This window comes from Neovison vison, chromosome 12, assembly GCF_020171115.1.
Source record: "Neovison vison isolate M4711 chromosome 12, ASM_NN_V1, whole genome shotgun sequence".
Lineage (NCBI taxonomy): Eukaryota > Metazoa > Chordata > Mammalia > Carnivora > Mustelidae > Neogale > Neogale vison.
The window spans coordinates 138,349,366-138,363,599 of NC_058102.1; the positions used below are offsets into that span (position 1 = coordinate 138,349,366).

Genomic DNA, 14,234 nt, shown 5'->3' on the forward strand with positions numbered 1-14,234 from the left:
CTCCCCTGGACAGTCGGGGAAAGTGTCTGGGGGCCCCGGGCCCGCAGAGGCAGAGCAGGAGCCGAGGTCTCTCTTAAGCCAAGCCCTGGGACGGGAGCGGGGCAGCTACGGTGACTGCTGCCACTCACAAAGGGGTAAACTGAGGCACAGAGCTAGGACGAGGAACTCGGAAGGCCTGGGACTGGATCTCGGGGTCACGGACCTCTGGGCTCTATAAATTTCACCATGATTAAGTGAAGGGCCTTGCTTTCTGTTCTGTCCCCGTGCTACATGCCTTGGGGAAGGCGAAACTGCCCAGACGGGCCTGTGGCTGAGAGTAAGGGGAGCGAAGAGGGGTTCGGACTGCTGCGTTGGCCGTGGGACAGGGGTTGCAAAGGCAGGATCACATGTCCCTTCTGTGTTTTCTTTTCCGTCTAGCCTCACTGCCTTTTCCCACGGGGTTCTCCTCTACCCGGGGTTGGTCCCCTCGAGCGGGTGGGTAGCTCTCACAACTGCTGGCAGAGTCAGAGGACCCCAGGCGACAGGAGAGCTCTTGGGGAGCGGGTGTGCCGGAGTGGAGATCCCAGCCTCCTCCTATCCCCCTGGGGCTGTGTGGCCACGGGCCTGGGCGGCCGCCGTGGATGACGCCGGTGACCGCGTGGGTGGCGAGCCACGGCTCGGGGTCTGCAGGCGAGGGTCCCGCTCAGGACCCACCTGGGGCGGCCGTGGGAGAGGCCCGTGTTTGCAGGGAGGCAGAATGACGACACTGTCAACTCTCGGGGAACGCCCCAGCTGTCACTCTCCTGCCTCCTTCCTTTTAAAACCACCTTCGGAAGAAAACAGGAGCCCCGCAAGCTGGAAGCTGTTCCGCCTCCTTCTACTGTTCCCTCGACTACCTCCGTGCGGGGCTCTGGAGGTGGGTGTAGGCGGGAAACCTTTGTTCCCTGCGCCTTCCCCTCTAGCAGCTGACACCGTGAAGTTTCGTATCTCAAAGTCAAAAGAACAATGTTCTTCCCCACATGGTGCTGCGTTTAGCTAGCAGGAGGGAGATGGGTGAACATCAGTGCTTTGAGACGTAAGGCCCGGCCTTTCCTTCCAGCACCGGGAATGAGACGGCAGTGCTGGCCCAGAACCAGAGCCCGGGAAGGACTAGAAGTTTCTCATCAGCCCCGCGGGAACTGCATCAATGAGCTCATGAACAGAATGAGACCCTCTCCGTGTTACAAACGTGGGGACCCTCTTAGAAGAGGTGAAAAATACGTTTTATGCCTACGCTCTGACTGCAGCCTCCTGGGCCGTCTCGGGAAACACAGTCTGACGGGGGGTGGGCACCGGGGACCGCGCTTCCGAGTGGTTCAGGAAGGGTCTGTGTGGCGCTGTCCGAGGAGAGGAAAACACGGAGGGAGAACGGGTCTTCCCAGTTCCCTTGGAGCGCTGCTGCTGAAACTGCTGGTTTCTGCCAGTGCTGGAAGCCACCGCCCCTGCTCCTGTCCCGGTGACAGCGCTGAGCCTACAGCCTCCTGGACCAAGACACCTCTCTGCCACTTCATGAACTTCCCCCGATCGGGCCTCCAGGAGCTCTGATCTTGACAATAAAACCCTGATAGCCCGAGACAGGCCCGTGTCTTCTGAGCCCCTGCCTGCTCTGCACTCCACGGGAACACCGATGTCCTCCCTTGGTTTCTACCGCTGTCGGGAGGCTCATCCACTTCACGTTTCTCCTGGGCACAGGCAGGAAGCCAGAGACTGAGATGGAAACAACCCATGTTCTGTTTCCTCCTCCACCTCTCTCCCTCACCCCCAAAACGTACTTCAGTTTGAGGTCGGAAGGGCTGTACAACGACAGGGCGGCCCGTCGGCTTCCCCGCGGCCCGGGAGAGCCCGAGAAAACACGCTGGCTTCCAGACCTTCTCGACCTGAGAGATAGAAGGCGATCCCTTCCGCTACGGTGAAACGCTCACGGTGGATAACTCGACCGCAGGGGACACGTTACAGGGTAACCTCTTGCTGCGTGCGGTGGCTACGTCTACCTTGACTGTGACACAGAGTTCCAATTAGCACGTAAGGGGAGAGACCTGACAGAGAGCCCACTCACCTCGACTCAGCCCGTCGGGTCCCCGGAGAATCCGGCATTCTTCTATCTGGCCGAACGGAGAGAACATCACCCTGATATCGTTCTCGTTACATTTCTTCGAAACCATTCCTATGAACAATTTTCGGTCTTCCACGGCTAGGGGATAAAAATAATGAATGAGCAAAGGCCATTTTGATCCCTTTGCTTGTAATCAATGCTTCATTACTGCACCAAGCCGGCGGGGGGGGGGGTCATGTGAGAGGAAGCGGCGCTCCAAGGCCGGCCCTTCCGACTTGCAGGCCTGCTTCCTCCTCCACAGCCAACCCCCCCACCCAGCCCTTCCCAGACACTGCTTTCCTCTGTGAGCTCGTCCTGACCCATGCGACACCTTCAGAGGACACCAGATGCTGGGAAGTCCCAACCCCCCACCCCATCCTGTTGGGAAACTCGCAGAGCTTCGGGACAGGTTAAGCCCCATGCACCAAGGCTACCGTGGCTGAGACATACGTGGGAATGCGCCTTTGAATTTTTCCGTAGGTGTTCTTTTAACTTGAATGACCGAGAAAGAAGAAGGGTCAGGGAAAGAAAAATAGGACGGACAGAGGAAGCATGACAGAAAACACAACTTTTAAAGATTTTATTTATTTATTTGACAGACGGAGATCACAAGTAGGCAGAGAGGCAGGCAGAGAGAGAGGAGGAAGCAGGCTCCCTGCTGAGCAGAGAGCCCGATGTGGGGCTCGATCCCAGGACCCTGGGATCATGACCCAAGCCGAAGGCAGAGGCTTTAAACCACTGAGCCACCCAGCCACCCCAGGAAACACAACTTCTAATATGGCACTTGTTGGAAAAAGCCTTCTCCCCCAATTTCAAATAGCTTGGCCCCATGGATCCAGACAGTAAGGACAGATACGGGAGATGCTCCTCTCTCTGGAGAGCCAGTAAATGACCTGCTGTCGGTCTGTCCGTCCCTCTGTCTGTCATGCTGGCTCTGCAGCTCTAACCAGGACAAGGCATGGTCTGCATTTCTGACTGAAGAGCAAAGCCGCTGTAGGGAGAGAACGGGACTGTGGCCACTGGAGAATCCCAAGGGGGTGGCGCCACGCTCGGGCTGGAACCCAGAACAGAAAAGAGCAAGGAGGGCACCGTAACTGTTCTTGGCAACCGGAGCCAGGACTCTCGAGGACCAGAAACGAGTTTAGGTGTCATGACAAGCACACACCAATCCCAACCTTGGAAACAGCCAGGAGGAAAAGACTGGGAAAGGTTTGCCTCTGATGACTTGGGAGATTTTCCTCAAAATCTACAAGCTTGCGCTCAGGATAAGAAGCCTACGTTTAGCCTCAAAGGCTCAATGATCACTGATTTCAGGACCGTGTTTGCAGCCTTTTTTAGGAAAGAGGAAAAAAAAAAAGAGAGAGAGAAAGAGAGAGAAGCCCCGTTCCAGAGGTCCACGGAGAGGTGTCTTGCTTATTACTTCTTGTGTTGCATTTTAATCCATTTCTTAGAACCGCAAGCAAGGGCAGCCCGCCAGGCAGCACCCCACCCCGGCTGGCTCGGGAAGGGTCCTGCCGTCCACCGCTGTGTGTAGCGTCATCTCACCTTTGCTCTCTAATGGGCTCTCACCTCTGTCTTCCTTACTCTTGCCCTGGGCAGTCAGTGTCTCCTTTTCATTCAAACCACAAGAATGCATTTTAGACTTTGTAGGGTGAGGTGTTCTTGGTGCCTGAGTCCAGCTGGCTGGGTTGGGGCGGGATCGGTTGGGGAAGCAGGGATGGGGCCCGGAGAGGTGCCCTCTGGAGCGGCGCCGTCCAGGAGGGGAACCGGTCAGCCTGTGACGTCCGCTTCAGCAGTAGCTGAAGCCTCGCGTGGCTCCTGAGCACTTGAAACATGGCCAGCCGTGTGACTGCGAAACTGCATAGTTATTGTGATTTAACTGCAACTAATTTAAATTTAAAAAGCCACAGGTGACCTTCTAGAGGACAGTGCAGCTCTGAGAGGCCCCTCCCCGTACAGCCACTGGAAGGGAGAGATTTGAAAGAGGTTTTCTGTCCTTCTAAAAGATAGCCCCCCAACCCCGTGGGACAGGGAAGGAACTTGCCTGGGGTCACTCAGCAAGGGGGGTCCTAGCCTGGACCATACCTGCTGTCCCACTCCTGGCCCCAGTCCTGTCTCCTGTGACATTTCCTAGGAGGGCAGAGGAGGGAGAGGAAGCCTCCAGTGGACAGCAGCGCCGGGTCAGGAGACCTGCCTGGTCCCAGCCCTGCCACCTCGTTGATGTGTGACCCTGGGGAGTGAGAGGACTTCTGCGGACCTTGGTCTTGTCACCCACAAAATGGCTTTAAATTCTTCTCTTTCCTTGATGTCCTTCTTAAGGAGCAAAGAGAGGGGGGGGTGACTGAAGTACTTGGGGGTGAGGCAGAAAGGCCGAAGCCCAGAATCCCACCCTCCAGCTGCACTCTGCCCTCGGGCAGCTCCTGAGTCAGCGCAGAGAAACGGGGCCGGGGTGGGGGGGAGAGGCTCTGAGGAACCCGGGCGGAAGCTGCGATGCCGTGACGCCATGAGTTACGGATCGTGCGCCAAGAGCTGGAGAAAGGCTTGGCAGACGGAGGATGCAGCATCTAAGCTGGGCTTCAAGGAGCAAGGACGAGCCTGGGAGATGCCTGGGGGCAGCACACGGTGGGGTGGACAGAGGAAAGCAGCCAGGCTTCGGCACCACAGGCATCATTTCCTGCTGCTCCTGTCCAGAGGGGCTCAAGGTGTCAGGACAGGAACACCCTGGGTTAAGCCTCATCGGAGTGGATGTGGGCAACGGTGTCATCGGCTCTGAGTCATCAGGGGAAGCTGATGAGGGCCTGGCTTCCTCCCTTAGATGAACAATCTTACATTGAAGCTCTTTTCTCGCCCATCAGTGTAGGTGAGCTACCAGAGATCTGCGGAAAAGTGGTGGAAGGAAGCGTCTGTGCTCACCAGCACTGGGACCACCAGGGTGACGCGGTGGCCCAGAGGGAACACAGCATCCCCCAATGGGAAGGGATGGACTGAACATGGTAGTGCATGGTAGTGCAGGGAGCGGCAAACTTCGAGTCGCAGTCGTGACCTCCCCCTGCGCCCCTCACCATCCCTGGGACTTTTATGGAAGGAAGCTGTGGCTGGTATCTTGAGAGTGGGAAAAAAAAATTCTACTGAATTTCTTCTTATCCTGAAGGATCCCATACTGGTTCTTTCAAAACAGAAGCAAATGATAAATTCCCAGGGAGTCCTTGGTTTCACTGGGAAACCTATCGCGATGGCACAGGGCTCCGGCGGATGCTGGCGTAAGCTCAATGAGCAGCTCCCGAGTAAACAGAAGAATGATTTTTTCCTAAGATGCGTAGTAAGAGCTGGAAACCACCTGCCAACAAACCCTGGCTTCCGAGGCATCCCGCCGGCTAAACCCGGGTCGGGAGATGGAAGAGAACACTCTTTTCATTACCAAACTGTCGCTAAGGAAATAGAACGGAAACCTACACCATCCAGACGCTCTCCGAAATGCTGATGCCCTCCCGTGCACGCGCCCCGTCGGGGAAGCTGGATGTTTGCAATCCCTCGACCGCCCTAGTCCCCCGTGGTCCTGACAGCCGGGACCCTGTGTGCTTTACAGGGCAAATGCAGAGAACGGCTCACTCTCTGCTTTCTTCCCCCCTCGAATTTTCCCAGTGAAAACTTTTCTGTAGGACTTAGTCCTGGCATTCCCAGCCTGAGGATCCCTAGGCGGCTTTGTCAGCATTTTAAACAAACATAATTATCCTGTGTTCACTGAACTTTCCATCGATTTTTGATGAATTTCTTGGTGGGGTTTATTCCTCCGTGTCCATAGGCAGGCAGCGGCTCACTTTGGTTTCCAGTCCACAGGAATGTGGATTGCTTAAAGGAACATACTGTGTCTATAGTATTGTGTTAAGTGCTTTATGGGAATTAAAAAAAAAAAAAAAGGAAGGAAAGACTAGGTCCCTGCCCTACAGGGGAAAAGTCTACTTTCTTTAAGGCTACCTGACAACTGGCCGAGGGAGGACACCTTTCACACCGTGCACCGTACAGGTGGGCTGACCCCATCACCTGTTACGAAGGGACGGGAAGCTATCCCATAACCAGCGACCATTTCAAGTTGTCCTTCCGTGGAGTGGGAAAGGGTTAACATTTTAAGTTTTAAGTGGGGACTTTTCTAAGTTCGGGTAATAGAAACTTCGTTTCTGAAAAACCCCTAATTGTGAGTCTGTGCGAACGCCCTGGTGTACAATCTGTCAAAGTCACACCTGGATTCAGGGCGGCCTGAATTAATTAACAACTTTTCAATGTGTTAGTGCTAACATATGGCATTTAATTACTGCCTCCAAATCCGTGAGTCTCTCCACTCTGAATTTCAAAATTATTTCTTCCTCTTCCAGTGCCTCCGAAGGTGAGAGAATGGGGATGCCCACGAATCCCATCTTTGGCGGAGGGTTGCAGGCCTCCGAGCTCCCCGATCATGTTCCGTCATCTGGACCCACGAGCTCCGAACTCAGGGCACGGACGCCAGGGGTCTGGGAGGCCTTGGGAAGAAAGGGCTTACTTGGCATTTCTGGATGTGGGGCTCCAAGCAGCGCCGACAAGCTGTTAGGTCGGAGGGTTAAAGCAGGGGCATTTATGCTCTGTCTACAGAGTCAACTAAAGCAAAGTAGAGCAAAACAAAACAAAAACACCAACTCTCTCAAGCAGGGGGATGACCCAAGAGTGAACACTGGTTCGTACTGGCTGGTTCCTGAGACCCCCCAGGCCCAGAACCAAAGGGGACCTCTACGGTTTTCTTAGCACTTACTGCTAGACCGACTTCAGATCCGGCAACTGACTTTACTTTTCCATCTTGCACAGCTGGTGCCTTTTTCTGCACAGCAAACAAAGCTGGAAAAGAGGCCCTCCCGTGGTACACAGAATGAACGACGGTGGCCCCGTCTGCACGAGGGTGTGTTGCCATCTGGAACCCATGCCTCCTCCAGCCTCTGGCCTTGCCGCTACCGAGAGTACGCCGTGTAAGCATGGTAAGACAACTTGGAATCTGAACTTTGGGTATTTATTCACTGTGTTCTTCCTAAAGATCCCAGCATTTTATTGCTGATCCAGAATGGGATTTGTTTTTCTTCTTCTTTGAACACCTGCCACAGTTAGAAGCACCAGGGCAGAAGTAAAATGCTGTGAGCTTGCAGAAAGATGCTAGAGGCTGCAGCTTAAATCAGAGCCAATTAAGAGGGCAGGCTCTAGGAGGCCTGGAGATCTGGAAAGCCTATGCAGGAAAATCCTGAAGGGCACGGCAGATCCGAGAGCAGGCCAGCGGGTCTGGGCTCGCCATGGAGGTTCTCTTCGTCAGAATCTCTAGATGGACAAAAGGGCTTCCAAGAGTGATTGCTTTCTGGAATTCATCTGTCCATCACTAATTAATCCGTGATTAGCAGCCCTTTCTTGCTCAGCAAATACAAAGTTTCCGAGAGCCGAACACACTGATAATGAAGATGGTAACTGTCTAACTGTGATGAGTCCTTTGTGCCGTCCGTAAATGTCAGCAAACTCAATAAAGGTGCAATTAGAGCTCGTTATCTCCCTTTCACAACTCCAGGAGCTATGGCGAGCATCTGAGCCAAAGAAATCTTTGTGCTCTCTGAGCTTTGGAAACTACACTTACCTGTCAAAACTGCCATGTGAAACCAGAAAGGACTTGCACCTTTTAATACTTGCGTTAGAAAATGATACGACGCTCCCGATTCCTCAGCCAGGTCTGAGGAGAACCCTGAAGCCTGCTCAGTCTTCGCAACGCTCGGCATAGGCTTTGCACCTCCATGAAGAAAAATGCTTTAAAGGGTGCTTTCCGTCCGCTGATACTTTTTGACCTCCTCCTCCCCCGCACCGAAACGCAGAAAGTGAAGGTCACTCCGCAAAGCAAAGGAAGATCTGGCCCAACGAGACGGTTTGCAGAGGTGGTTTTTCCCTTCGTGTGTACAGAGCTATGCCTTGCGATGAAAGGGAGCCTGGACTGCTCAAAATGCAGGAACACAGCTGCCTCAACCAGCCACACGTGCGCGGACGACCCAGCAGAGTGGACATTTACTAAGGGCCGGGTATCTCGTGAAGCTCTTTGCAGATGTCAACTCATGTGCTCCCAAAGCCACCCTGCAAGGTGGGCGTTACACGAATTCAGACTGGGCCACGCAGCCCCTCTCACAGCCGGAGATACGGGGGCTGCGTGAGGTCACAGGACCTGCCCAAGGACCCAGCTAACACGTGCAGGGTCAGGGGTCAAGTCTGGGCTCCTTGAAATAGCTTTTCCCGGGTACCCTGAGCTGCTTCCTGGACAGTTTTCAGGTAACTTCGTGTCTTAGTGAAACAGTGTTTAATCCTGCTTTGGCTTCTGAGATTCTGCTGACAGCAGTCCTACTCTGTCGCTGTGGTACTGGACCCGGAGCGGACATCAGCCTCAGCGTCCAGAGCCGACCCTGGGAACAAGATGCGACGTCCAGGCAGGTCGCCTAGGGAATGGATTCTCTGAGTCTGGCGTTGTGTCCATAGAGCAGCAAATGCAGAAGAAGAAACCCTTTCATGGTCCCACAACCTGGGTATGTCAGGTCAAACGTTTCCAGTGGTGTTCTCCCCTTCATCCTGCTTTTATAACGGTGACGTAAGGTTCAGAAATAAGACAACGCTTCCTTCGCGGCCCTTGCCCTGAGACAGGCTAGAGAATTCAGGGTCCAAAGGAAAGGGAGCATCTCTTAGGGGCCAGGAGCTCCCAGATGACCTTCCGACAGGGTTCATCCCCCAAATATACAACTCCTCTCTCCCAGGAGGAACAGAATGGACTGTAAATGTGCACTTCTGGGGTAAAAGGCTCAGGAGTCAGCATGGGCACCTGGTCTTCCACCTGTCGATTCTCTCAGTGTGGAGCCCTATGAGGCCAGAGAAAAATCTGGGAGGTAACAATAACTCTCATTTTATAGAAGCGGTGGTGTACCATTTGCAAAACACCGTTGTATCTTACGTTGAGTCTTTAAATTGGAAAAAAAAAAAAGCCAATCTATGGAGGTAGTGACCATCACTCGCATTCATGAACGAGGAGATCCAAGTTCAGTCGTTAAATGACCGTCAGATCAGCAGACTCAACGTCAGTAAGTTCTGTGGGGTCGGGACAGTGACTCTGTAGTCCTTTCCCTTATTCTGCTTCAGACCTGGGGCCTCAGCGCAGACCAGCTCCAGGCAACAGGCCTGGGGCACAGGAAGTCATCACAGGGTAACTGCTGAATTCTGGAGGCAGGGTTTGGGGTACATAGTACAGGAAGAAGGGAACAGACCGTCAGAGGTGCGGTGGCAGAGAAGACGGGGTGGGGGTGGGAGGCGGGCACCCAAGTCTAGTCCCTGACAGTCCAACGGGGGGCTGGTGGCACCACGCTAGGACTTGGAATTTTCTTCCCAACTTCCTAGTCTGTGAAGAAGCCAGAAAATGGGACGCACTACAATTAGCAAAAAGTACCTTGCGGAGAGAGTTAGACCCCAATCATAATTTACATTTGCAGATATGCAGATCTCTGAGTGCGTGGCTTCTGCCCTGATTACTAATTAATGAGCTGCAAACCTCCTGTGGGAGCAAACAGCGCTGATTATGTCGGTCTTGGGGGACGGAGACGTGCCACGGTCTGAGAAGGTACAAGATTCCTTGAACACACACTTCGGTACATTCAAAGAACAAAACGGGGACAGAAGACGGGTACAGATGGAAGCAGCGAGTTGGGGGAGACAAATGTGGCTGTTGGCCCTTCCGCGTCATGGAAAGGTAAGTCTCAATGATTTCACAGACCGTGTCCCCTGCATATTTCAGCACTGAGCATCCGTTTAAGTAATCAGCTGGCTGAATTCTGAATGAATTCGGATGCAAATGCATCGGTACAACTGAGAGGGGAGTGCCAGGGAGGAACACACCGGAGCGGGAGAAAAGAGAGCGGGGTTCCTGGTGGGCGAGCCCTTTCCCCTCCTCTGCTCTGCACACCCTGAGGTCCTTCCTCCCTATTGGGTTTCCTGGGCTGCATGGTCTGTGGGCGGGGGACCAACTAGAGGCAAAGGCCACCGAGTCACCACACAAAGCAAGCCCTGAACAGAGGGGCACAGAAAACCATTTCCCGCAACGTCTTCACACATCTCGACACCAGAGACCTACGAGGCGGGAGAGCGAACTTCTGCAGCCTCCAGGTGCAGGGCAAAGCCCGGGAGCAGCTCCCCTGCCTCTCCCGGAGCCGAGGCACGTGAGGCCGGCCCCTCCCTCCCCCGCTGACTTCCTCGTTGACACAGACAGACAGCAGTACACGAGACAGTCGGTCACCACCTACCGTTTGACTTTTCACTATCTGCAGGTTTCATCTGGATGGGATGATGCATCTAAAAACACAAAAGCGAGACAGTAAAGGCAGATTGAACAACTGCGCGCAGGTCTCAGAAACCCCGCACGCGCGAGACCTCGTCCTGCTCCGAGGACACGTCAGTAATAGCAGGATCTCTCTCCGTCAAACGTAACCCCGTGAAACTGCAGCCGGCTGCGGCGTCCGGGAACAGAACCCTTTGCGTCCCTGGGCCCCGCGGCACAGGACTGGGCTTTGCAGCCGGACCTGAGCTTGCAACCCGGTTCGGACACTCAGCAGAGTTTCTGCCCGCATCAGACAGGCAGGTTTGGCTCTGCCGTTCGTCATCACCGGCACGTGATCTCGGGCGAGTGCCCTAACTTCCCTGAGACTCAGTTTCCTTATCGGTGCAACAGAGGGGACTCCGGCACGGCGGGAACGGAATGCGCAAAGGGCATAAAGGGGGTGTCGTGAACAGCGCACAGGACACGCGGAGAAAAGTGAGCTACTGTTACTCTGTATGTAGTATGTCACACATTGCAATGCAGATGGTCTCTGTTTTGCTGGTGGCCGTGTGCTCTGCTGCATGATCTTTTTTAGATCTCACGGTCACGTGAGGTGTAGCGGTTGACTGATGGAGGCGTAATTATGTTCGTTCTCCAAACACCAAGTCTGACCCAGGAATGCGGAGCTACTAAAGGGACGGCGGGGGTTGGGGGCAGGGGAGGAAGGGCACGAGGCACGGATCTTGCAATTGGGTCTGCTCAGTCCGTGTGCAGGGGCAGGAGGACCTTGGGACAGAGCGGCACCGAGATCCTGAGTCGCGGTGCCCCGGCGCTCTGTGGCTCTTTACACAATGCCCACCTCACTGCCGCGCGCCATCCACCGAGTGCTGAATGCGACCACCATTTCCAATGAAAATAAATTCCTCCAACCACGCTCAAAGGTCCCCGCACTTCCTACCTTACCAGATCCCGAGGAACCTCAGAGCCCCGGTGTAGATGGAATCACTGGCCGTGCAAATGCTTTTATTCGAATGGGTCCTGTTCTCGCTGAACCTCTAATCCCCCCAGTGGACTGCCGGCACTTGCAAGCCCCAGCTCTGGGTTTTATCCAATTTAAAGGAAAGCGGAATGGTACTTGGCTACGGGACTTAAATAATGGGAAGTTATCATCAGGCAGTCAGGGGTATGTGGAGCTAGTGCCTGGCAGGGTCTTCAAAACACGAGGGGAACAGCAAAGAGGCAGTACTATCGGGGGATGAGGGGCTGAATAATTCCGGGCTGCCTCGTCTGTTCTAAAAGGCAAGATGCTCTCGTGCACAGGACACAGGCCTTAACACGTGGGGTCTGTTCGGATTCCTGCTCTATTAACACATTCAGTTTGTGGAGGGGAGACCAGAACGACAGTGGGGCGTCCACGGGTCAGCAACTATGGTTTCAGAAAGGATACTTTCCGATCTTCTCAGAAAAGACTGGCATTTATTCCTAAAAAGCAGACTGAAGTAAAACGTGGAAAGGCCTGGTTTGGGCTGGGTAAGGTGAGCTCTGTCCTACGCTAATGCTTGGGGAAGACGGGCTGCACCCCTGAGGGGCTATCCCTCTAGCCGGCCTTTGCCCACCCACTCAGCACAGAGGGGTGAAGCACCCACTTGGGTCTCAGGTTCTAGGCTAGAAACCGGGGGATGAGGCCCAGGGAAGAAACTCAGGCCCTTCGGGTGCTCAGTGTCTCTGGGGGGTGGTTGATGTGCCAACAGTGCCAGGAGCCATGTGAGAAGTGCTTTGCTAGACCCAGAGCAAGCTTGTGCAGGAGCCCACAGGAGCAGACACTCACTCTTCCTGGGGAAGAAAGCGAAGGCTCTTAGCAAACGGGATATGTGAATTGAGTCCTAAAGGCCATGCTGGACTTGCTGGCAGGAAAGGGGGAGATGGCACCTGAAACCAAGAGATCATCGTGTGCAAGGCGCAGTGGTGAGAAAAAGCACACTTCCTCCTAGCGAGGAGGCCAACGCGTGTGTGAGGAAGGGCGCACGAAGATGCAGCTGGCACCTGGGCGTCCGACATCCTGCCTACGAAGGGACTGAAATTGTGTCTAAAAGTCAAGGCGGGCATAGAAGATTCGAGGAGCAAGGGCCACGAGAGCAAATCTGAATTCCAGAGAAGTCCTTTCTGGCTCCAGTGTGGTGAGTGGATTATAGAAGAGAGGGACTGGGTGGGCGGAGGGGGGGCGGGGAGGCAGCTGAGAGGCTACTGGGAACATCTGAGTGAAACAGATGACGGTCGAAACCCCGGGGGGCAACTGGCTGGTTGTGGGGAGGCAGGGGAGAGAGAACCATCACGGGAGCATGGCCCACATCGGGGAAACGTGAGAAAGTGGTTTGGGGGGAGACTGCTTCGTGCAGGTCTGAACACTCCACACCCGACGTGACTGGGGCTGGAAAGAAGTTGCGGGTGTGCGTCTCGACAGCTCTGGGGCCGTGGGCGCGGGTGACACGGTCCAGGAGGAAACGTGAAGTGAAAAGAGCCAAGGAATATCAAGAGAATCATAGAATATCAAGAAAGAGGAATGGAAGAGGGATGGAGAGGAACAGCGGGTCCACAGCAGTCTCGGGCGAGAGCTTCCAGAGCAAGGCGGTGGTCAGCACATGCGCCGCTCACTGCTACGACAAAAAATGCCCAAGGATCCTTTTGGCCGTGACCGTACGATACTCTTCTGGGAATTGATCAGAAGCAGCTTCTGTGAGGTGGTGGGGCCCGAACACTCAATTATACAGAGCGGGGGAGTTACAGGGAGAGCAGCAGGAGAGAGGAGAAATGGACACGACTATCGCAGGAAGATTCGCTGCCAAGGGCGGGATGGGAGAAGGTCAGTGGAGTCGGGGGCAGAGAACGAGAAGGCAGAGTCTGTCCCTTCCAGTCTTTTCTTTTCCACACAGCTTTTCCAACAAGCTGTGAGACTCAGATGAGAGTCACAGGCGGAGGCAAGGAGAGAGGAGGCAAGTGTACCTGCACTACCTACGGGGCACGAAAATGAACCAAGAGGACTCTTGCCCTCAGCGAGCTTTTGATCCATCACGGCGGCTCATGTGCACAAAGAGAAAGAAGAACAAACTGGCCAACATTAGAAAAGGCCCCCAGACAGAGCACAACAGGCATTCAGAGGGACCTCCGACATGCAGGGAGATCTGGGGCAGGAGCTCTGGGAGCTTCTGCAAGAACAGAAATCATTCTGCCCTATAGCTGGAAAGGGCCCCGGGAGCATCCAGCCCAATGCTCTGAAGGGAGGCCTGATTTCACAAAGGACACACACAGCTGACTAACGCCAGAGCTGGGATCAAAACTCTAAGCTCTCGCCATTTAACCCAGGGCCGCTGACCCGCAGATCACAGTGCTTCTCTGTTAACCGCCCGACTTGGACACACAGGCCTAAGGTGGAGGGTGCAGGCCTCACCCGCGGAAGACTCCGCTATCCCCCGTCAGGCAGAGGTCGCCCTCCCTCCTCTGACTTCCCCGAACCCGTCATCTATACAGCTCTGTGACGAGGATTACTCTAAGACTTGACTTTCGGTTTTCCTGCAGCTGCCAGGAGAACCAGATCTGTTTCTGACCCGAGACTGTCCCAAAGGCTCTGGATAGAAGATCAGTAGTAAGAACTCGGCCATCGCCGCTGCAGACTTGAACTCCACTGTGGTCTTCCCCCAGCCCTGAGAGAGGGAAAGTCAGCTGCACAAATCTGGACTGTCAGAGCATGGCGAATTCTGAATGGGCAGTCGCCCCCCCTTCAGGTATGTT

The 14,234-nt window shown here is 54.6% G+C and overlaps 1 protein-coding gene across 11 annotated transcripts in view; it reads right to left on the bottom strand.

Moving 5' to 3' along the window:
- CELF2 (CUGBP Elav-like family member 2) overlaps positions 1 to 14,234 on the bottom strand; it is an 810,060-nt gene that overhangs the window by 62,325 nt on the left and 733,501 nt on the right. For all 11 annotated transcript variants that reach the window (XM_044227890.1, XM_044227896.1, XM_044227898.1 and 8 more), the window contains 2 exons: positions 10,435 to 10,483; positions 2,075 to 2,209 (listed from right to left, as the gene is read on the bottom strand). In XM_044227890.1, the coding sequence (XP_044083825.1) occupies positions 2,075 to 2,209; positions 10,435 to 10,483 (184 nt within the window). The remainder of the gene's footprint in view (positions 1 to 2,074; positions 2,210 to 10,434; positions 10,484 to 14,234) is intronic.